The 21998-nt window shown below is 45.9% G+C and overlaps 1 protein-coding gene across 1 annotated transcript; it reads right to left on the reverse strand.

The window, feature by feature from the left end:
• Window positions 1-2: 2 nt before the first annotated feature.
• CFAP100 (cilia and flagella associated protein 100) lies at window positions 3-10974 on the reverse strand. The gene is made up of 15 exons (XM_042880395.1): window positions 10936-10974; window positions 10161-10340; window positions 9882-9965; window positions 8996-9102; window positions 7798-7990; window positions 7085-7152; window positions 6322-6485; window positions 5619-5699; window positions 5040-5423; window positions 4322-4370; window positions 3020-3171; window positions 2083-2215; window positions 1659-1861; window positions 516-609; window positions 3-303 (listed from the first exon to the last, which is right to left on the reverse strand). Exons 2-15 carry the CDS (start codon window positions 10234-10236, stop codon window positions 190-192), a joined length of 1902 nt encoding a protein of 633 aa, XP_042736329.1. The 5' UTR covers window positions 10237-10340; window positions 10936-10974; the 3' UTR covers window positions 3-189.
• Between the last annotated feature and the right edge of the window lie 11024 nt (window positions 10975-21998).

A 21998-nucleotide genomic window follows, 5' to 3' on the forward strand; every position in this document is an offset into this window, starting at 1 on the left:
TTTCCTTAGTTAAGAAAAACAATGAGTGGTTGCCTGACGCTCCTTTCCTTTGGGTCTTGCAGAGGTAGGAGGAGTTTTGTGAAGTTCATGATGTTCTCACACTGCAAATAGCTTAAGCTCAGGCTGGAGCTACAGAAACCTTTTTCTAGAGTGCTATCAACCCTACGTTAAGTAGTAAAAGCTGTGCTGTCAGGTAAAATAGTACAGTATTTCTTCTTTCTCCTTATCCCTTTGTTCTTGGTTGTGCTTTTTCTTTTCCTTCCTGGCAGGTGGGCTGGAACGGAACATCAGCCTTCTGCCAGTCTGCAGAGAAAGAGGCAGCACATGTTTGTTAAAACAGCACCATGAACCACGTGTGCTGTAGTGTTCTCTTGCTGCTGGGATCGTGCTCCTTGCTAGCTGTTTTCCTGGCAGGGTCGAGTTCCTCCCCCATTTAATGGCTGGGTTTGGGTGCCTTGTCTTCCCTGAGGTGGGCTGCAGAGATGAGGTGTGTTCCTATGGATCGCTGCACTTACCTTTTTCTGTATGATTGCCTGTGCTCTCTCCAGGGCCCGTTGCAGTTTCTCCTCCTGCAGCTGCTTCTGCTGTTGTTCCTTTTCCTCTCTCAGCCTTTTGAAGGGAGCAAAAAAAGGAGGTTGGAATGTGCACAGATATACAAATATGCTTTTGACCCATTCCTTTTCTAACAGTGTAAGACCACTGGAATGCAGGGATTTGGATATAGATGATGCTGGGTTTTAAATGCTCTTTGAAGGTTTTTGTTTTGTTACTCTTTTTTGGAGGCAGGCCGGGGCCAAGGTTTGGTCAGATTCCTTCACAGATTCTTCTGTTCCATCCCCAGAGCAGAAAAAGTGTGTCTTGCTTCATCAAATCACAGAATCATTTTAATTGGAAGGGACCCTTAAAGGTCATTAGTCCAACTCCTTGCAATGAACAGGGACATCCACAGCTCCATCAGGTGCTTAGAGCCTGTCCAGCCTGACCTTGGGTGTCTCCAGGGCCACATTTCTTTTGTAAGTGAAGAGTACAAATTCATTCACAGAACATAGGGAGGAAGTGTCACATCCTTTCTACCATAAAGGCAAAGAAAGACTCAGAGAAAGAAGTACAAGGAAAATGTCACTTTGGCTTTAAATTCTCAAACTACTTTGCTTCAATGAATCTGATTTACCCAGGGATGGCCAGATACAGTCAGCTCCACAGTTATGTCTTTGCTGTTTGCATGGGAACTTCCATTTGTGTAACAGCCAATGGCAATGTCTAGGAACATAAATTTGTTGTGTTAATTGACTCCTGTTTTAATTAAGAAGCACAATTTAAACTGCAGAGATTTGTAGAAGAAACATTTGAATGCCGGCATTGCTTACAGGTGCCCTATATTCTTAAACAGAGGAGTCATTTTTTGTTCAATCAGTTCAATACAGGCACTTTCCTGGCCTCTCCTAATGCAGCTCTGGGCTGCTGCTTGCTGATCGAGCTGCAAGCACTGGGAGTGTGAAATTATCAGAGGGCTAAATTGGGATGTGGGTCCCCCGGGCTTTCAGATTACTGTTAATGTTTCCTAGGTTGATCTGACAAATTCGGCTATTTCAGGGGCTTTGATTTTGATTGTCAGTAGTTAAAAATAGAGGCCTCATTTCTAGGAGTTCTTGTCTTACCTCATTCTCTGTTCTTTTTTCTTGGCTTTTTCAATCTCTGCTATCTTTGCAGGTGGAATTCTTTCCAGGTTGTCCAGTAACTCAATGAGCTTTTTTTCTATTGCTGCCAGCATCTCCACTGTCTCCATGCCTTCCCTGCTTTCTCCAATGCATTGACCATAGATCTCCTGCACTTTTTTTCTCAAGCTTGCAAGCATTTTATCCTAGAGAAAAGAGGAGATACAGTGAGATGCACCAGTTGGATCCTGCCTGGTTAGAACCACTATATCCCTCTAAAAGAATAGAGAAGGAAACCAGAATGCTTTCTCTTAGAACTTGATTGCTTGCTTCTCAGTTTGCTTAGCAGTGCCTGGGATGGGTGGCTATGGCTGGAGGAGCAGCTCATGGCTGTGCTGTCCCACTTTACCTCCACCTTGGGGTGTACCTGGACATCAGCTTCACGTTCTGAGGAAAAGTCTTCAACTCTGAGCTTCAGGTCTGCTGCTCTCTCTTCCAATTTGGTGACAGTGGATTTCAAGGTGAGCAAAACTTCCTTCTGCTGCGTTCTCTCCCGATCCCTGGGCCAGAAGAGAGAGGAGCTGTTTGGAAAATTATTCTCAAAACATCTGGTTCCTCTGCTGCTTCCACCCAGGCTGTCCCCGCTGCTGCCGGTAGGTGGAAGCATCACTACACTCCATTTCTGGGCGACTTGCACCTCGGCTCGGAGAGCAGATTGGGTTTTCCCGGGATAGCAGTTACTGGGGGGGGGGGGGGGGGAGGAAGAGCACAGCTAAGTAATGCTGTAGTTTTTGTGACGAGTCAGCGTGAGAAGTAGATTCCATTTAAAAGCACTCACTTCAAATGAGAGGCACTTCAAATGAGAAAAGGTGTGTCTACCTGCCATCTGCAATCACACTTGGGTCTGATGCCTTCCTTTAGGAAGGGTTTGAGTCAAAACAGGCACTGGTCTGGATCTCTCAGGATGAGCCTTGTTTCTGCCTTTGATCTTCCTTTAGAAGAATTACACCATCCTTCCTGGCTTACAGCCCCCAATGCTACACGCATCAGCTCCCCAGCCTGTGCCTTCAGGGCTGTGCACCAAGGTGTGAGTACACTGCATCTGATAGGGAAGAAATTCTTCACAATAAATGTGGCGAGGCACTGGCACAGGCTGCCCAGAGAGGTGGTGGTGCCCCATCCCTGCAGACAGCCGAGGTCAGGCTGGATGGGCTCTGAGCACCTGATGGAGCTGTGGGTGTCCCTGTTCATTGCAGGGGAGTTGGAACAGATGGCCTTTAAGGGACCCTTCCAACACAAAGGACTGTTTGAAAGTTGGGGCTTAGGGACCCCCCTCCCACCACTCACCACAGGGTCACACTCACTTCCTTTTTTGTGTGTCGATGAAGATGTGTTGAAACTCATTCATTTCTTTCTCTGTCTCCTGGAAATTACAGAGGTAGGAGAAATTCTGTTCCTCCATTTCCGTTAAAATAGACAGCAGTTGTTGGGGGTCAGTAAAATACAGCTCAGGCTCCTGGAACAGAAAATGTGTGATATTTATAAATAACTGCTTGTGTAGTGTTGCAGTAAGGCTATACGCAAGGTAAGGGCCTGTGCTCCTGATCCCAGCTGTCCTTTCTCTGCCCACATAAACATAACTATGTAAACCTGGAGGCTTTGTCCTCAGCTCATCCTTGTTCTGCTGCTTTGATTTGAAGAAGGTGCCCTAAAGCTTGCCTATGTTATTTAACAGCATTGGTCAGTATTGAAAAAAGTATTTTTCTACGGAAATGTTGCCTAAATAACATGTAATTTGTAGCTCACTCTCAGAAAGAGACGTTTCCATGGTTTTTGGAACGTAGAAACCGTTCAATATCAAAATAAAATGTTTTTGTGACCCTTTTCTCTCTATTCCAGATGAAAACATAAATCTGGGTGAGAGGAACGAGGGAAATGCCCTCTGGTGCCTTTGCTTACTGGAGTTATTTGTGGCTTTCCCCCAGCAGGACAGTCAGGCACGGCCCCCAATCACTGCTATGTGACCCCAATTAAATGTGCTTACTTAGGGGATATTACTGAGCAGACCCTGGCCTAGTTTAAAGAAGTTCTGTCATGCAGCAGAATGGCTCACTGGTTTCTTATGGCAGTGGCTGTGGGTGCTGAAAGGTGAGTGTTTTGCACCTGCTGATTTATTTTATTTTTTTCACTCCTGTAACCTCCAGGGCAAAGCCTTTTTCTGAAGCTTTGCCTCCTTACAGACAAGGGCAGTGAGATTTGTCCTCAGCAGCCAATGTGGTGAACTCAAGAAAAGCAGGTGGTAAGGCTCATTTCAGGTTGCATTTTGGGGAGCAAGAAGTGTTGCAAACATTTGAGTGAGAAATCTTCCCTTTTGGATATAGTGAAAACTTCATTAACCTCAACGCCTCCTACTGTGATCATATCTTGTTGCAGGGTGGGGAGCTTTGAAATGATGGTAGGATTTTGGAAAAGAGAGGAGAAAAGCTAAGCCAAAATATTTAAAATATGGCTTGCAAAACCATGAATATTCATACATGTATAAATATATAGTTATTGGCAATGGTAAGACCTCAACCCCACAAAAAATGGTTAGAAGGTGACGGAAATCAGTAATGTCAATACGTGACACAGGACAAAGTTAAATATTTCAGTGTTAGGCTTCTGACCTCATCTTCATCCGAGCAGGCTTCAGTCTCTTGATCCTCCGATGAATTTCTGAAAAAGCATTTTGTGTTATCAGGCCCTCAGAGAAACGACAACTCAAAAGAGACTTTGTTAATATACCATGAGTGAGGCAAGCAGCCAATGCTGACACCTACAAGCAGCCTCTGGCTCCAGCTGCAGGTAGCTGGCAGCTTCCCGTGTTGGCTGTTTGCTGCTGAACAGTCCCTGGAGCATTCACAAGTATGGCTCCTCTTGTCTGTGGGCTGCTGAGGGGTCAGTAGGAGCTGTAACCTTGGCCCACAGGAGGGGCGAAAACCTCAATTTGTGTCCTCATAGTGCCAGGCCCACCTGTGTCCACATTGCTGCTGCCATGCGCCGGCAGCCCAATAATGGCAGTGGTTTTGTGTAAGGGGTGACCCTGTCTATGGTACGGATCCTTCTTACTGCCTGGGGCCTGTTACTGAAAGAAGATGGCAAATGCAGTGTCTACTTTGTCCTTGGTCCTCCACTGATGACCGAACAGCTGGCTGTGGCCAACAGCGCGAACCAGAAACTCAGCCACAAAAAGGGCACAGAGAAGCTTTGCTCCAGGACGGTGCCCAGGTTCTACTTTGAGGAGTAGGTTTCCTCTGTTCCAAACTCCCAGTCAGTTGAGTGCTCTCTATTAAGTTTATTGAGGTTGGTTTGGTTTTTTTGTTGTTTTTTTTGTCAGGTACTTACGGATTATCTGTTGTGAGAGGTTTCAGGAGGCTTCTGAGCCATGGTCTGGTCCCAGATGATAAACTTGTGTTCAAACTTTCTGCAGACGGCAGAGAAATTGGCACATCTATACCACTTATACTCATCCCAATGGTCAGACCCTGGCCTGGACACAAGAGGAGATGGACAGTTGGAGCACGAGGCTGCGCTATAAAGGAGTGGGCAGTTCTGCCATGGCACTTACCCTTCTCCAAGGCACTTCCTCTGTCAGCTTTGGATGCTGTTTTCAACTTCTTTTCACGCTTTTTTTCATATTCCTCCTGCCATTCTTTTGGAGATAGCTGATAGAGGAAGTCTCTGTACATCTTGTACTCTCGCAGAGAATTCTCAAATCTGGTTATATCACTGGGGTGGGAAAAGTGGGCAGTTTGTTAGCAGGGAGGAAAGCCCCTGTTTGAGCGAGTTGTTTTTAACCCCTGACACTCAACTACACCTAGAGAAGGGACAGGGAGCTCGTATCCTCGTGCACACTGAGATAAATGTGAACTCTGTGTTGCAGGGGCTGGTAAAGGCTAGGCAGGGATAGTGTGTGATTCTTACCTTTGGAGGCTCATTATTTGGGAACTAATTGCGTGGATCTCTACTATTTTCTTTGCTTTCACTGCAGATTCTTTTTCAGCACTAGAGAAAAATACAGCAAAATGAGTCACAAAACAGTTTAGCAATAAAGAGGTAGTGAGCTGAGATGCATGTAATATGGATAAAAAGATGGGGAGGAACCCTAGAAACCTCTCTGTTGTAGGTGAGGACATACCATCAGTGACATTTGTTTCCTGCCTGAAGGCCCTGCCTTGGCAAAGGGAGCGTGGGGTCCAGCAGCACTTCCAGGTCAGAGTGTTCCTAATTTGGCTGCTGCTAAGCATCAGTTTCTGCTCTGCCTTTATGTAATGGGCTGAAGTGCCTGGCTTGCTTTGCTTCAGGGACTGTTCCCGCTGTGAGGGGTTAGGGAGAAGAGTCTGCCTGTTACAAGTATTGTGAGAAGTGGTGGGAACAATGGTGGATTCTCTACTGCAGACAAATTGAAGGCTTCGTTAACGAGGGGATTCCCCAGCTACTGGTTCCTTCTTCTCTTTCATTGAATGTGTGGAGAGAAAAAACTATCAGGACTGTAACTCTGGGAAAACCCAGATGCGGGGAATCTGAGGTTGGATACTATCCAAAACCCTCTGGGAAATGTCAAGCAAAAAGCCTCCTTTATCCAATGCAAAAGAGTTGCATGGATGGTTCCCTCAACTTCCATTACATTTTCAGGGCTTGAATGGAGCTTTTATGGTTCTCCTTCAGGAACTCATCAAACACGGCAATATCCTTCTCCAGGTTGTTTTCAGCCTTTTCCAGTTTTCTTTCCTCTTTCTTTGCTATGTCCTCCAACTTTTGAATCTCTTCTCTCTTCACTGCTATGGCATACTGAAATGAACCCAAAAGATAACGTGGTCACATTGGTTGATACTAAAGGCGTGTTGGTTTGGCTTTGCTCTTGGTCACCTTCTTGCCTTACAGTTGTTGGCAGAAGGTAATGACTCAAAACAAGACATGTCTTAGTGCAAACTAGGCACATAGAGACCAGAGATATTTCAGAAGTAACACAACAAATAAGCAGCGACCAAGATGATTCAGCAGTGTTATAGCACAACAATAGAGATGAATAATGGGGATATTCCAACGTTATTTTGATTTCATAATGGCTCTCAGGGATAAATTACATGAGTAGAACAAAAGCCAGAAGGTCAGTATATGTGTGTATTCTGCAAATTAAGGGGGAAATAATTGGATGGCAGCCACTGGGTGATGTGAATGTCCTATTTCATTTCTTAGTGGACTGATGGTCTATAGACTATAAGTGTCTTTAACACGTGGCTTGGACAATCAAGTTAATGAGATCTGATATATGCCCTGCTGATGTAACCTCTAGGCAATGGGTCTCTTGAAAACAAACAAAAACCCTAGGCAACAATGAAGGACAATTAAATGAGCAGAGAGTAACATTCTTAAAGAAAACCAAGTACCTCAAGTAAAAATATCTCTCTTCTATCATTTATGTAGTCACGGAAAGTTTCTTTTTCTAGTGGATAATCTGAAATGAGGACAAAAAATTCATCAGACGACAGGGAGAAATATGGTCATGCAAAGAACAGTGAATATGGTAGCAGCTATAAGCATGGATGTGGTTGGCATTGGAGCTAGCAAGACTGATTATTTTAATACCGTTTTGACACTGGTTCTGATCAGTTTCAAATGGACTCTGTAAAAACAAGTAGAATTGAGGGGAGAATCTTGTCCTTACAAAGATCAAATTTGGTTCTCTAGACATTAATGGCAAAGCTTCTCTTCTGTCAGAGGCAGAGAACGACAGGTTCATGTCCACCAAAATCCAGCTCCAGGTCAGCTTAGTAAAAATGTCCTCACAACACGAGGTCCTGCAAGCTCTCAGCTGATTTCTGTGCTGCCTACCAGGGCTCACAGCTATTGTGGAAGCCACAGGGGATGCTGGAACCCAGGCTGCCCTGGTGGTGTGACATCTGCTGCAAATGTAAAGGCATGAGATGGACACAGCCCAGCCACACACAGGCTATCAAGGTGAAGCAGGTAACTACTGTGCCTACAGGAGCTCACCAATGTCAGCTAGAGCTAACTGCCAGTCCCATCCCCTTTTTGATTTTTCATTTAGGCTGCTCTCCAGCTGAACAGCACTGCTACGAAGACAGGAACCACTTCCTACCTTTTTTAATGGCTATCTTCCATGAAAGACACTCCTGAAGAGCTTTCAGTCTCTCTTCATCTGTTGCCTGTTTTCTGTTTTCTTCTTCCTCTTCCTTTTGCAAAGCTTTCCTAAACCCTTTTTCCTTTGCCTTGTTTTTAGCAGAGTAAGTCATTTTCTCATAAATTTTCATGGTCTTCATCTTTTCACGTTCCTATAGGAAGTCAGTTATGTGGACAAACTGATAATCTGTTTTGTCTGCTGTGGTTTTTAGTGACATCAAGTGTTCATTCACAGTCTAGAAATTTGCAGCTACTAATAACCTGCTGATGTAAATGCCTAAGTCTGGGTTAAGAGAAGCTCTTGAAACCCACTCCAAAGCTTTCTGGAAGGTGAAATGTTGTTCGTACTCAGTGCTTTCACATGGGCTGAGGTCTGTAATTCGTTGCCCTCTGTACAGATTGGGCGCAGGTGAGGCTGAGGGCATTGCTCAGCAGACATCCTTGGTGCCCTTCTTCATACTTAGTGACCTTGAACCCAAGCTAAAATCAAATTATCAGTCAGCTGAGGAGGCTTGCATAAGCTTGTTGGGAGGCTTCCCTTTGTGATTTAGTAACAAAGACCTCTTGCTTTCACATCACTGCTTGGTTTCTGCAGCTGCATCAATGCTTAGGCCTTTCTGAGACATCATAACCTCTCTGTGATTTCCCAGTGCTGCTGGATCATGTGCCCTAGGGAAAATTCTCAGTGGAAATAAGAAAGAAAGAGACATTCCAGAGACCCAGCTCTGTTGGGTTGTAATTCATTGTTTTATGGAGAGAAACTTAAGGCATGAAGCCCATGTTCTCCTTCTTCCTAGGGCTGTTGAACTGGAAGGAGAGAGACCTTGCACCAAAATTTTCTGCAGATAATCAACACTAGCAGCACTAGCAGGCATCTTCTCCAGGAACAGGAGAAAGTGGCAAACCTACCTTTGGGTATGGAAGCAAAATGATAGTGCATAGGTTGTGCAATAGCAACTAGCAGGTCTGTGCTCACAGATCTCTGTGTAAGGTTAATCTCACATCATGGATCTCAGTGAATTTGTAGCTGATAAAGGGGAATCTGAGCTGAATTTAGCAGGTATTGTTTTCCTTATGCATGGTCTGGTTTTACGTTGGTTAGTTGCCTGCCCTAGTGGGCCTCTAGAGTAACACATGGGTGTAAAGAGCATACATACCTCCTTTGCCTTTTTTCTTTCCTTGTTCCTTATTGCAAAAATATCAATATCTGGAGGAATTGTAAATGGATTTTTGTAAATGGATTCTTCATCCTCTTCTGGGAATTCTGCAAGAAATGGACAAGGATGTAGAAGATGCAAGGCAGGATGTCAGAACCCAGTGCAAAGGGACTTGGATCTGCTGCATCATGGCAACATGTCTCTTGAGTTGGCTTCTGGTTGGTGGCAGTTGCCTGCTCACTTTAATATTTAATATTAGCATTTAACAAACTCAATCCAAGATTAGAAACCTCAATATACTAAGTGCCACCTGGGTCTCTTCCATCCTCTTGTTACTGGTAGGCGTGCAGTCCTCTCTGGAGAGGCAATGAGGTGAGTTTAAGATGTAAGTCATAACTGTTAATGTAAGCTTAAGCCCTTAGTTGTCAAAGCCTGAAGACAATTAGTTTATCTGTAAAATAGGAAAGCTTTAGGCAGGCCTGATTCTGGAGAGCAGGGCAATGTTTACTCCTGTGCAAGGAGATACTCGGCTTCATGATTTCATGGTGGGATATAAAATCATCTTTGATAGATGCTCAAGCTCAAATTAGTATCTGAGTGATCAAGAAAAAAGGGAGTAAGGACCTCAGACCTTGGCTGTACAAGGAGATCTATCAGAGGAAAGATTCATTCCTTGCCCTTCTGCAGAGACAAGAGCTTCGTTCCTTTGCATTCTGTCTTCCCATACCCTAACCTCATTTACTGAAGTCTTTGTTCACTGTTTTCCTCGGGCAGAACACTTACTGAAGCTTTTGGGAGCCTGTCTTATCTGATCATGGGCAGAAGACTATGAACACAGACCTCCCTGACCAAAGAACGGAAAACTGCTGGAGCATTGTGACCTTACCTGACACAAGGTAGGTTTCCATTCCAGGTTTAGAAGAGAGACTCTCACAGACTGACTCTTCATATACAGGTGGCATCCTTGATTCTGCCCCAAAGAAAAGCATAAACAAATTAATCAACTGAGACCTGCTGGAGACTGATGCAGTGAGGTTTTACAGCAGCAGTGGACCTCGGGGCTTTCTGGATCTTAACCACCGAGTTCCAGTTCTGATCTAAACCCACGCTTTCATCTGCACATTGCTGGTTCGCAAGCAACAGTTTTATTCCCTGAAGCTCTTACCAGAAGTTGTTCCAGCACTGTAAGTGCTGTGGGTTTCTTGTGATAAGGCTGAATGACTGCTGGACAGCACAGACATGCTGTAGGAAATTTGGTCACGTTTAATTTTAGGCTGGCAAAGCGATGAAAGTTAGTTTTTAGTTTCTCTGAAACCAGTCTCCTTTGTAGTCTTTGCTGCAGGTCCTAGGGGAAAAAAGGCATAATTGTAATGATCTCACTCGCAGAGAACAGATAGATCATTGTTACAGTTATCCTTGAATCAAAAAAGGCAGAGTCCTGGTACTGGTTCAGTTGATGTAATTCTGCTGCTGTACTCCTGATCCATACAACCGTAAGCACGGCAGAAAATATCCTCTTCCGCTTGAGCTAGTTTTAAGGCTATTTTAAAGCATCGTTATTTGCTGTGAACAGCCTCCAGTTTTTATGTATTTTGAGCTAAACTCATCTGGCCTAATTTCCCTGTATGTCCTTGGTGCGATGTGTTTCCTATTGGCTGTGTTTCTGCAGCTGCCCAATTAGTGTCTTATTCTTCAGGTGTCAGACTTTCAGCACTGATGAGACGCAGTCTGAGGTAGAACTAAAGCAGTTTGTAATGCACCCCAATGTTTTCTCTCTCCTTTTCTGGTCTTGAAGTACCCACTCCAAAATCCTTTCCAAAAGCAGTATTTGGTGAATACACTTTGTAAAATATGTGGGGTGATTGTAGCAAACACCTGAGTGTTTGGCCCTCTTAGAGCACACCTTGACTTCTGTAACCCAAAAGCCTTCCCATAAAAACCTTATTGTTCCACGGTGTTGTTCCAATTTCTGCCGCAAGGAATAGGACTGGAAAGCAGGACTAGGCAGAGGATACTGGCAGGTGGGAAATAAGCTGTCAGTGAAGCTCCCTGAAATAAAAAGCACTTTATATTACCTTTAGCAAAGGATACAGAGCTGTTTCTAAGATCAACTTATACACATTCTTGGTCTGAGATTGTTGATTTTTCTAATAAATTGTTTGCACAGCACTTTGGAAACAATTCCAAAAGCTGCAGAAGCACTGGTTGTGCTAATTACAATTATTACACTCTATAATGCAAATAGAAACTGCTTTGTTGCTGGAATCATTTGGCATATATATCTCACTGCCTCTTACACTTTTACGCTTCAGTAGCTACACATCAGTGTCCAGCAGGACGTGAATCAGATAAAGCATTCAGGGTTTTAATCTATAGAAACAGTTATTCAGTGATTTTCCATTTCATCAAGCTGCTGTGCAGCAGGAAAAAAACAAAAAACAAAAAAAACCCCACAGAATAACCAAGTAAACATGCAAACAATTCTAAAAATGACAGAAGAAGATTCATCCACCATCTTCCCAGAGTACACAACAAGCTCGTGTTTTGTACACTCAAATAATACACAGTGCTGGAACTCGCAGAGAAGGGAAGTGACTCCAGGTTTGGATCTGTGGGGCACTATCCCACTGCTGTGCCCTATCCCCCTGGACACCCCCAGCTCACACACGGAGGCAGAGACTGCTAACGCCTGAGATCTTCCATGAGACACCCACTGCCTCCTCTTGTCTGAGTACAGCGTTACATCCGATGCTGACAACAAAAGAAAATGATGTAGGTGCCCTCCCCCCATTATTTTTTGGCTTCTCACCCCATGGACTCCACGCTCCTCACAGCCGTGGTTGGACAGGGACAGAGGCATGGATACGGCTGGCACTGTGCTGTTGATATTCTGTTTGTGCTGCCATAGAAACCTGGGCTCCTGCTGCTGGGTGACTCTTGTAGCTGGGCTCCCTGCACCTGGGACAAGTGTTCCTGGCCTGGTGCAGCAGAGAAAAGGCTCACAGGGTCCAGCTGCAGTGAGAAGCATCATGACACAGGTACTGCTATGCATCCCTAAGTTCTCAGGTAGTAAAGGGGCTCAGGTGCTTAACCCCATCTCTGCAATAAAGCACTGGGATGTGGAACTGGGAGCTGGAGTCCTGACAGTGGAAGTGACTGCAGTTTTTAGTCACTGGCACAGGCTGCCCAGGGAGTGGTGGAGTCACCATCCCTGGGGGTGTTCGAGAACTGTAGAGATGTGGCACTGAGGGATGTGGTCAGTGGGCACGGTGTGGATGGCTGGGGTTGAATTGGATGGCCTTAGTGGCCTTTTCCAACCTAAGTGATTTTATGGTTCTATATGACTTGATAAACTATCAGTTGAGGAAAGCGAATTACGGAGGAAACGATTTTCGGTTTCTGTATTTTCTCTTTCCTGCTTCTGAGAAGACCAAATCAATTCCAAATGGATCACATTCTTCTTTAGACTCTCTATTAAAATAATTCTGGCTTTCCAAAATAGCAGTTTCCTTTATTTACAGATAGGTTTCCAAACAGCTTTTTCCATCTGAATAAGTCATGCAATAAATAGCACACTTTTCTGTGAGTGCAAAATCCCATTTGATTGTTTTAATTCTTTTCCGTGATTGCTGATTATCAAGAGATTGAACTTAGGCAACAGAAGGGAAATGCTTACAGAGGAAAAAAAATAATAATAATCTTTATTCAGTACATGAGTACTTTGATTCTTAGCACTGATACAAAAACCATAGGATTTTTTTGATATATTTTAGGAAATTTCCCAGATGTACTGGGAGTATGTATCAAAAATAAGGCTGTAGAATAATTTCCATTATAAAAAAAAATAATTTAGGAGTAAATTGTACTTAAAATACACTTTTCTGAAGGTGCAATATCAAATGCCCTTTGTTCACAAATACCAGTTTATTACAGGATTACAAATTTGCAGTAGTAGCTATCACAGAAACAGATAACATACAGAACGAAGGCATTGGAACAGCTACAGCTCTGTCTGGCCTAATCCCTACATCATGCAGGTATCTATATATCCATTGCTCTGTTTTGTGCTAAACTCTGATTTCCCAAAACTGGAAGAGTGATTATTTAAAATCAGAAATGTGTTTTGGGAATATTTGGAAATGTGGAAGCTTCTCATGGTGTTGGTGGCTCATATCCCGCACGTGCCATGAGCCACTTAGGCTTTTGTGTTTCCTTGAGGGCAAAGAAGTTTTTAAGGCCAGAAGGACATCTGGGGTCTATTCTTAGCCACCATTAACTTGGTTAATGAATGGAATAAATATCATGTGCACATCATGGGAAAGGCTGCTTGGTGGCGTAGGCTGTGCAGCTGACTGGTGCTGTAGCTCGTTAGGGATTTCTGGTTGTGCAGTTTAGCTTCAGGGCACCGCATTTTGGGCCTTATTAAATGCCTGGTCTGTGCTTCCCTGATGTAGATCTGGGGAAGACAAGCTGTTTGCATGAAAAGAGTTGAGGATTGCCTCTTGTGTTTCCAGCAGGATGATGTCTGCAGACCTGGGGGCCTTTAGGGGAGGGTTTTGTTATGGCATAGACTTGGGTCTGCAGGATATTCTTGTCTCCAAATGAAGGTGTGGTTGGAGGTGGTGGAGTTGCAGTCTCTGGAGTTGTTTGAGAACCGTATAGGTGCGGACATGGCTTAGTGAGCAATATTGGTGATAGGTATATGTTTGGACTTGATGATCTTAGAGATCTTTTCCAACCTTAATGATTCTGTGGTATGTTTATTTCCTTGCTCCATTTATTTCTTCCTTGGAGGGAGTTGCTTGCCTTCTCTGCTCCTTTTCTGACATGGGGATGCTGATCCCTACCCAGAGGTGCTGTGAGGGTTAATTAGTGTTGGCAAAACATTTTGAAACGGCTGATTGAGAAACGCTGCCAGAGATGAAAGCTGAAGAAGTATCTCGGTAAATAAATATTCCTTTGTAGTCTTATCTTTACAGGAAACTCCCTGTGTACCTAGGATACTGCACAGGTCACTGAACAGCCATCTCCCCATTGCCTGAAGTCTTCTCAAGGAGACTCATTTGTTTAAGTTTTTCCACTTGGATTTCTTCAAAGTGTGCCCTGATACACACCACACAAAGGGAACAACCTAACTAACAGCAAGTGGCACAGAAACACCACATGGATTGGTGGTTATTTTCCTTCTCTGGAGCTCTTGTTTTTCTTTTCCTGCTGAACAATGCATCTGCAGAACCCAGCGCATCCCAAGAGGAAGAAAGGCAAATCAGAGCCAGTTTCCAGGGTAGCACTCAAGGCAGGAGGAAGGGATTGAGGTCCATAGCACATACAGTATAAGTGCTCTACTGGAGGTGGCCAGCTCTGTCTGACTGTGGTCTGCCAACAGCACTGCTGCTTACCCTTTCCCTTCATCTGAAGCTTTCTTCAAGGAGGGATTGTATCTCAAGGTGAATTTTTTTAGCTAGAGGCCAGCTACAGGTTGGCAGCAGTCTTGTACTGCAGGGCTCAGTGACCCCCATTTCCCATCCTTTTGTGTTATAGGTGAGTTTTCCAGCCACGAGGAGCACCAAGAAAAGCCTCTGGCTCTTGAAGGTGAAATACCCCCAGAGACTGCTCTGCAAGAAGAGCTGCCAGCTCAGCTCTCCTCTTGGCAAACAGGCTGGTGGAGCAGGACTTACTCAGGTCATCCTGCCACTGGTCCTTACTCCCAGTGTCTTCCTGGGCTACCTCACCCAACATGAAGACCAAAAGGCCTTCAGTGGTCCTTCCCAAATGGTGTTGCTTTGTGGTTCAGCCATCTCCAGCCATGTTTGTGTGAGGCTCTGCTAGCTCCTGATTCCAGGTCCAACCTCCTGCTCCAAGCAGGGCTAACTCAGGCTGCACGAGGCCTTTCCCAGCTGATTTGAAAACCTCTGAGGATGCAGATTTCAGATGTTCTCCAAATAGCAGAAGGTAAGGTCTAGGAGGCTGAGCTTGGGCCCCTGAATGGCCCCACTGCCTTGCTTTGGTAATGATATAAGTAAACGATATTGTTACAATTTCAAGGCCAGTTCTGAAGAACTGTTTAGACCTAATCCCAAATCGAAAAATAGTTCCAGCTTTCCCTCAAAGCTAAGTACATTTGGGGCCTAGGAGTTTGCATTTGGCCCACTGTAAAGAGAGTCACAGTGAGCTGAAGCCAAAGAGACTTGCCTAACCAAGGCTATAAATTCTTGCTATTTGCAGGGACAATTGACCCAGGAACACGAGGTTGCAACTTCGTGATTTTACATTAAGCTCTTAAGGCACCATTCCAGCCGTTTTCCTGGCGCTTGCTTTGTGGCAAAACTACAGCTGCTGTGACTGCATGGGAACCCATCCAGCTGAAAAATACCCTGCCCGAGGAAAAGATCCTTTTATTTTGCTCACCATGATGGGCTGAGGAAGAGACGCATGGGATGGTGGGATTGCTTCTGTCAGTGCCAGTCTGTGCTCAGGGAGATGGTGAAGCTGCTGTTTGTGGTGGTGGAACCGGTGATCCCATGCACCCTGCACACATAGTTCCTTCGCAGGGGCATGTGGGTCAGAACAAGAAGGATTCCTAAAGTCATGGGTCAGGCTAATTTCTAAGAGCTGCAAAAGAGAGCACATGCTTTATGGCTCCAAACCATTTCTGCTCATGTGGAAAGGATTAAAGATAAAAACAACCCTGCTATTCACTTTGCTCCAGAGCTGTTTCAATCCTGTCTGTTGCTCCAGAGAAGCTCTGACAGGAGCTATTATCTGTGATCCAAAACTGTGGCTCATATCCCCAGGGTAGCTCATAGGATCTACCTTTTCTTGCCAGAGAATGAGGCATCGCTGGGTACTGGCGATGTGGTTTGTAAATGTGTGGTGCCAGCCTGGCTGTTTTCTTGCAGGACCCTCAGTTTGCATCTCTGCTCCAAGTGTGGAGCTGTGGGGCTCAGAGAAGCACTGATACCACATGTGGGGCTTCTTGTAGCTGTGCATGGATAGTGAAAACTCATGCAAGGGCAGCCTTGTACTTGGAAATGCTAGAAAGTTTCCACATCCTGTTCCTATCCCATTGACTGCACCTGAGTGAATGCCCACTGTTTTCTCCACCAGGATGTCAGCAGATCCTGTAGTTTGTTTTCCACTGAAATGTCTCCTCTTGGGTAAATATTACATCTGAGGTTGCTTTGCCAGTGGCTTTCCTACCCGGAGTTTGTACAACAGGTCAATGCCCTGCTCAGAGATAAAAGGAATACTTGCTGTGGGTGCTGTTTGCTGCTCTGCAATGCCACTCTGCAATTCCCTCGCCAGTTTCTCCTTTAAAGGTTTCTGAATGCTGCTGAAGTCCTGGAGGTTTTAGCAAAGTGAAGGAAATTTAAGACGAGCCATTGAGGGCTTGGACAGAGCAGAAGGGCAGAGCAGGAGTTTGTTTGTTCCAACAGCCGTGGCTTGTAAATTATTCATCTGTGTGCAACTGAAACATGCAGATCCTCAAAGGTTGCGTTACAAAGGGTGAGGTGAAGGATCAGCAAGCTTCGAGCAAAACAGGAAGGTTAACAGGTTCTGGGGAGCCCTTCTCCTTCCACTTGCATCTGCTCAACAAAAATGCCTGCATGCAGAAGAAAACTGAGTCGTCAGTAAACAAAACAATGCACAAACACAGAGATGTGTGTGCGTGGTAGGGAGGCCATCTGCAAAAACTCAGTTTTCCTTCTACTGGAAACAGATTTGAAGCTGATTGCAATGAAATGTATGGAGAACCTGCGAGCACTGAGTGCACAAGAGGCTCTAGCCTCTGTGAAGTGGGGAAAAAGTTTCCAAAGACCAGGAGAGATCAGAAGAGCAGGCTAAGCAGAAAAGAAGCCAGCGTGCTTCTGCTCAGCAATTCTGTCTCCAGACGAAATCAGACTTCAACTAATTAAAAAGAGCAGATGCTAGCTGGAACATTAATTGGAACAACTATATTTTGACTGTGCTTAGATCTATTTTAGCTCTCCTGTAGTAGGTTTGGAGAGAGGTAAGTAACTCTTTAGCAGGCCTCTTGTTTTGTTACACACCACATACTTAGGGCATAATGAAATATCTATGAATAGGTTTGGATCCTTCTTTTTTCAGGGGCAAACAGTTCTCCATCTAATAATGCACAGCCATCAAACTGAGCATTCTCAGCCTTTTTTTCTCACGGTGCTGGTAGTAAAGTGATCTTCCTTGGCTTGGAGAGGCCTTGTAAGCAGTGCTGGGCATGGGGCCAGCTGCTGTTCTTCCTGATATGTATTGTATTAATGGACACCTCTTTAACTTGTGCACATTTGCTCTTCTCTGTCTGTGTCCTTTCTCATCAGGCTTGTGTGCTCCGCAGAAAGTGCAGAGAGCTTAGCTGACATCTGATACACTTATAAATAGCCTGTCTGCCCTGCTGAGGTTCTGCAGCTATCCCAACATGAGCAAACACTCAACGTATTGCACTCTTCCTGGAACTGGGATGCTATCGAAGATTTTCCTCCAATGCATCCAAACTTGGCCTCTGCTGGAAGCTGCTCTGTTACAGATTGGCAGTTCTTTGGTCTTGTCCTTGTCTACAATTCCTTCCTAAGAGACAAAGGAAAAGCGTCATCTGAGTAACAAGGCTCTGCCACTGCTCCTGACCTTCCTGTTCCAGTGCTGGGTGCAGACAGGGGCTCACTTTGTTCAAGCTCTTGTTCTCAGAGCCCACAGCTGAGGGGATGGGTCCTCCTGAGCTGTCACCCTCTTTCTTTGCCAAGATGGGGCAAAAGTCCCTGTTCTGTAACGCAGAATTGGTCACGCTCTAAATGGTGCTTGTCCCCAGAGCCTTTACAGACAGGACCTAAAATCTCTCTCCCTCCTCTGAGCATTCTCTCATAGCAGTGCTGTCAACACTAATTCTAATGTAACTTCATTTTTTTTTTTTTTTTTTGGCTGTTCTCTCTTCCTAGGTGTGAATGCTGTCATTGCTGAATGACACCTGCTCCCCACGGGTCCCTTTGGTTTGCGGGAAAACCCTTTTTTCCTCAGCTCAGATGCAGACAGATGTCTCCTGAGGTTGTGCCGTAGGAAAGTGGCTCTGTCTGACTCGGTTCTCATTGCATTGAGCTCTCTGCCCATCCTCCTTCTGGAGGTGTCTTGTTGACTACTGAGGGCTTAGTAACTGGCTCCCATGCTGCTATCTGATTTTAGTGGTGAGGAGATAAGGTAAATTGATGTTTTCCTCCTTACCACTTCCTTACTTCCCACATTGCACCAGCATCTCTCCTTATCAGCACTGTGTGCTAAGCACAGCTGGGCTGCCTGAAGCAAGCACCAGCATTGCTGCCTTTGGGCTGAGGGCTGCTCCTCCACAGGTTTTGTGACCTCTCCTTGAGTTGAACCTAGCAGCTGCTACATCTAAATGGCCACACTGGAGATAGAGGGTGGACTTGTCATTGAGGGAATGGGAGCAGTGGTGCTCAGAGCTTCTGATGGGAGCTGCTTTCAGGTACAGCAGCAATCTCGCTGGTGACTGCAGATTTGTGCCAGATGAAACCCTCACCCCTGAATGCCTCTTCTGTTCTTATTCCAGCGCAGCTTCTAAATTAGAAACCCTACTGCCTGCATATAACATGAGGAGGGATTTTGCAACACTGGAAGGCTGAGGCACGGCACAGGGATGACAGTCGTTTCTGTTGCTGAAGAGGCTTGATTGCATTCAGGTGCCCACTGAAATGGTTTCCCTTCCCATCCATCTCCCCAGGGGTTGTGAAATGTTGGCTCTGCTTAGCTGGTGCCAGAGGAGCAGCTCGGTGAGCTCTCTGCTTTCCCATCACTTTTCCCCCTGCCAGCAGCAGCGTGTCCAAAGTAAATCACAACTTTTTGGAGCAGCTTTGGTTCAGGCTCAGGCTGGCAGCCTCTGTCTCACTGGGAAACATCTTGATACAGCAGCTAACATTCAAATTATAGGAACGCAGCAGGACACTATCCAGGCATGGAGAAGAGCCTGCGAGTGCTTGCTATGCTGCATGCTCTGCAGTGGCCTGCCACGTGTTACACAGACTGAAGTTTGCTGATCCCAAGGCTGTACCCTGCAGTGAAAGCCAGCTGGTGCCTGTCCTTCAGATCCAGCCCCTCTGGCCAGTACCCCCTTTGCAAGCTTCCCAAATTTAATTTAATGAAGCTTGTTAAAGCTGCTTGGATCAGTGCTGGCTGTGGGAAATGCTCTTGTAAGAATGCTTGGATTTCTGTTATCCTCATATTTAGTTTCATGTAGACTTTTCAGTGCTTACTGAGCCTGAGCTATGGCTAAGCCATTCTCAAGGGCTAGTTGAAGTCTCTTGTTTATTTTCTTGATGCTTTTCCTAGCATCTTGTAAATCATCTTCTGTCTTTGGCAATGGTAAAGTGTGAAGCAAGCAGTTTCACCACTGCAATATATCCATGTTTTGTTGCAGCAGGAGGAACAGAGCCCAGTTCTTAAGTGAAGGTCTCAAGTTGTTTGGGATCAGCCCAGTGAGAACTGCAGCAGTTTGACTGATCTACCTTCCATGCCCCATATGCTGTGTTAGATCTGGGACTTTGCGCATTGTGGGTCACAGTGCATTCTCTTTTCAGAGGTGAATCCTGCAGCTCCATCAGCGTGCAGTTGCTCACTGTGGCCCCTTGGAGCAGCCCACATGGCTTCTCTGCAGGCACGTGGCCCTGTAGCCAGCCAGAGAAGCTCCTGGCACATCTTCCTCTTGAAGGTGGGGAAGAGGGAGGAGGAGGCTGCAGTAATTGAGCTGACAAAACTTTTTGTCTACTGTCTCAGCGGGCTCCAGAGAGGGCTGAGAAGTGCCAAGTTCCCTGCCTGGCCCTGTCCCATGCGGTGGCCGCCTTCCAACGTGGCTCAGGAGCCTCTGCTTGAGGTGACTTCTCAGCATTTTTATTCTTTCCCGCACCTCTTCTTTTGGGTTGCTGAAACTTTCCTGCTGGCTCATGTTTTTATGAGGACTTGTCTCACTCACTGAGCTTTGAGGGCTGGGACACCTCTCCATCCCCACTTCCAGCACTTTGCCTCACCAGTGCTGCACAGCCCGCCCTGCTGCTGCTCCATCCTCCAGGCCAGAGGCCCCTTTGCTGCTCATTTCTCTTGGCTGGATGGAACTGCCAGCCCTTAGCCTTCTCCTTGGAGGTGGCAGCCCATGCCCCAGTCCAACACTGAGCCATTTGCTCCATTGGAGCTGCCTGGGAGCCCTAAGGCCTTTTTTGCTCCTGCCTGTGTCAAGTTCTTCCTGTGCTTTTTGCACCTTATGCTCTGATTTCTCCCACCCCCTGCCCCAAAATATCGTCGTCTTTTGGCTTCCCTGTCAATGTCCCTTGATTCCTTTATCCCAGAAAAGACATAAACATCTCCAAGCACTTATTCTGACTGATGAAATGAGTGGTTGAGGGAACTGGGACGGTTCAGTCTGGGGAATAGGAGTCTTAGCGGAGACCTTACTGCTCTCTACAGCTCTTGAAAGGGGTTATGGTGAGGTGGCAATTAGCCTCTGCTTCTGGGTAACAGCAATACGCAGAGGTGGCCTTAAGTTGCACCAGGGGAGGTTTAGGTTGGATATTAGGAAGAAATTCTTCTCAGAAGGAGTGTGATGCATTGGCACAGGCTGCCCAGGAGTGGTGGAGTCACCATCCCTGGAGGTGCTCAGTAACCACGGAGATGTGGCACTGAGGGATACAGTCTGGTGGGCTATATTGATGGTGATGGTTTGATGGTTGGACTGGATGGTCTTAGTGGTCTTCTTCAACCTTTATGATTTCATGATTCTATCCTATATGCCTCCCAGATTTTGGTAACTTTTACTTTTTTTGCCCAAGTCCAATTGCAGTGAGCACTGTCCTAGCAACAAATTGAAGTGGTGTTCAAATCTTCTCCTTCTGCCTCATGCAAACAGCTCAGCTTGGGAGGGCACACAGCTCTTGCATCCATCATTTTGCTGCTGCATGCTGGTGTCCCCTCTATATTTTAAAATGTTTTTGCCTGAAGACAAATAATCAGACAGCTTTCTGAGCAGCCTGACACCGATCTAATCTATTTCTGTGCAGTTAAGGCCTGATCCTGGCAGTGCTGAGCCAATTCTCTGCAGGGCAGAGCTGGGCTTGATTCCTCAGTGAAATCTGTTTCGGTGTTGCACAATGAGTTCTCAGGGAGGGGGGGCTGTGTGCAATGTCCTATCCAACAGACGCCGGAGTCTGATTGTGCTGGAATGACGTCAAAGGCTGCAATACTGTACCTCAGTCTGGCACTGGGCTGCTGCTGCAGCTTTTCTGGAGGCCACACTGCTTCCACCTTTGCACGCTGAATATCAGCCTGCACACCTGGCCCTTTCCTGCACAAAATTGCAGTTCCAGACTGGAAGCAAATGGAATTTGCTTTAAAAAGGAGCACCCTTGTGTTTCAACCTATGGCTGGGATAAAACTCCAGCAGATGTGCAGTCTTTCCCTTGCCTGGAGCTCAGGCTAGCACAAGCAGATGCCATGGAGCTGCAACAGCAAGCACCACAGAGAGTGCCAGTAAAGCATGGTACTCATCCCTGTGGCAGTGATGGAAAGAACATGAACACGTTATCTACTAGCAGCTGCTGTGAACACTTGCTGTTGAGCTCTGCTGAAGGCAGACAGATAAAGCAGCAGCCTCAACTGGCATTCAACCACGGTGAAATCAGGGTGGCGCATATACAGCTGTTTGCAGCAGGGTGCTGTGGGGAGGGGTAAGACCTGAATGTGCACCTGAGCAGGTGTTACAGACCTCCATCCCATCAACCCACAGCACCCCAGGGGCTACAGCAGGACAGGCAAGTTGTGAAACACGTGGAGCTGCTCTGTAGGAGGGGATCTGCTGTGACTTGGCACTGCTTATGTCTCGCCAGCCCTTTACCAGACCTGGTACAGCATTGCTGACAGTGCACATCTGCCAGGCCTGGGTTGAAATGGGCTGATTCCAACCTTAAGTTGTTGAGATGACGCTTCTAATTCAACTGTT

This window comes from Lagopus leucura, unplaced genomic scaffold, assembly GCF_019238085.1.
Source record: "Lagopus leucura isolate 7727_CA_CO unplaced genomic scaffold, USGS_WTPT01 Super-Scaffold_100026, whole genome shotgun sequence".
In the NCBI taxonomy this organism is placed as follows: Eukaryota; Metazoa; Chordata; class Aves; order Galliformes; family Phasianidae; genus Lagopus; species Lagopus leucura.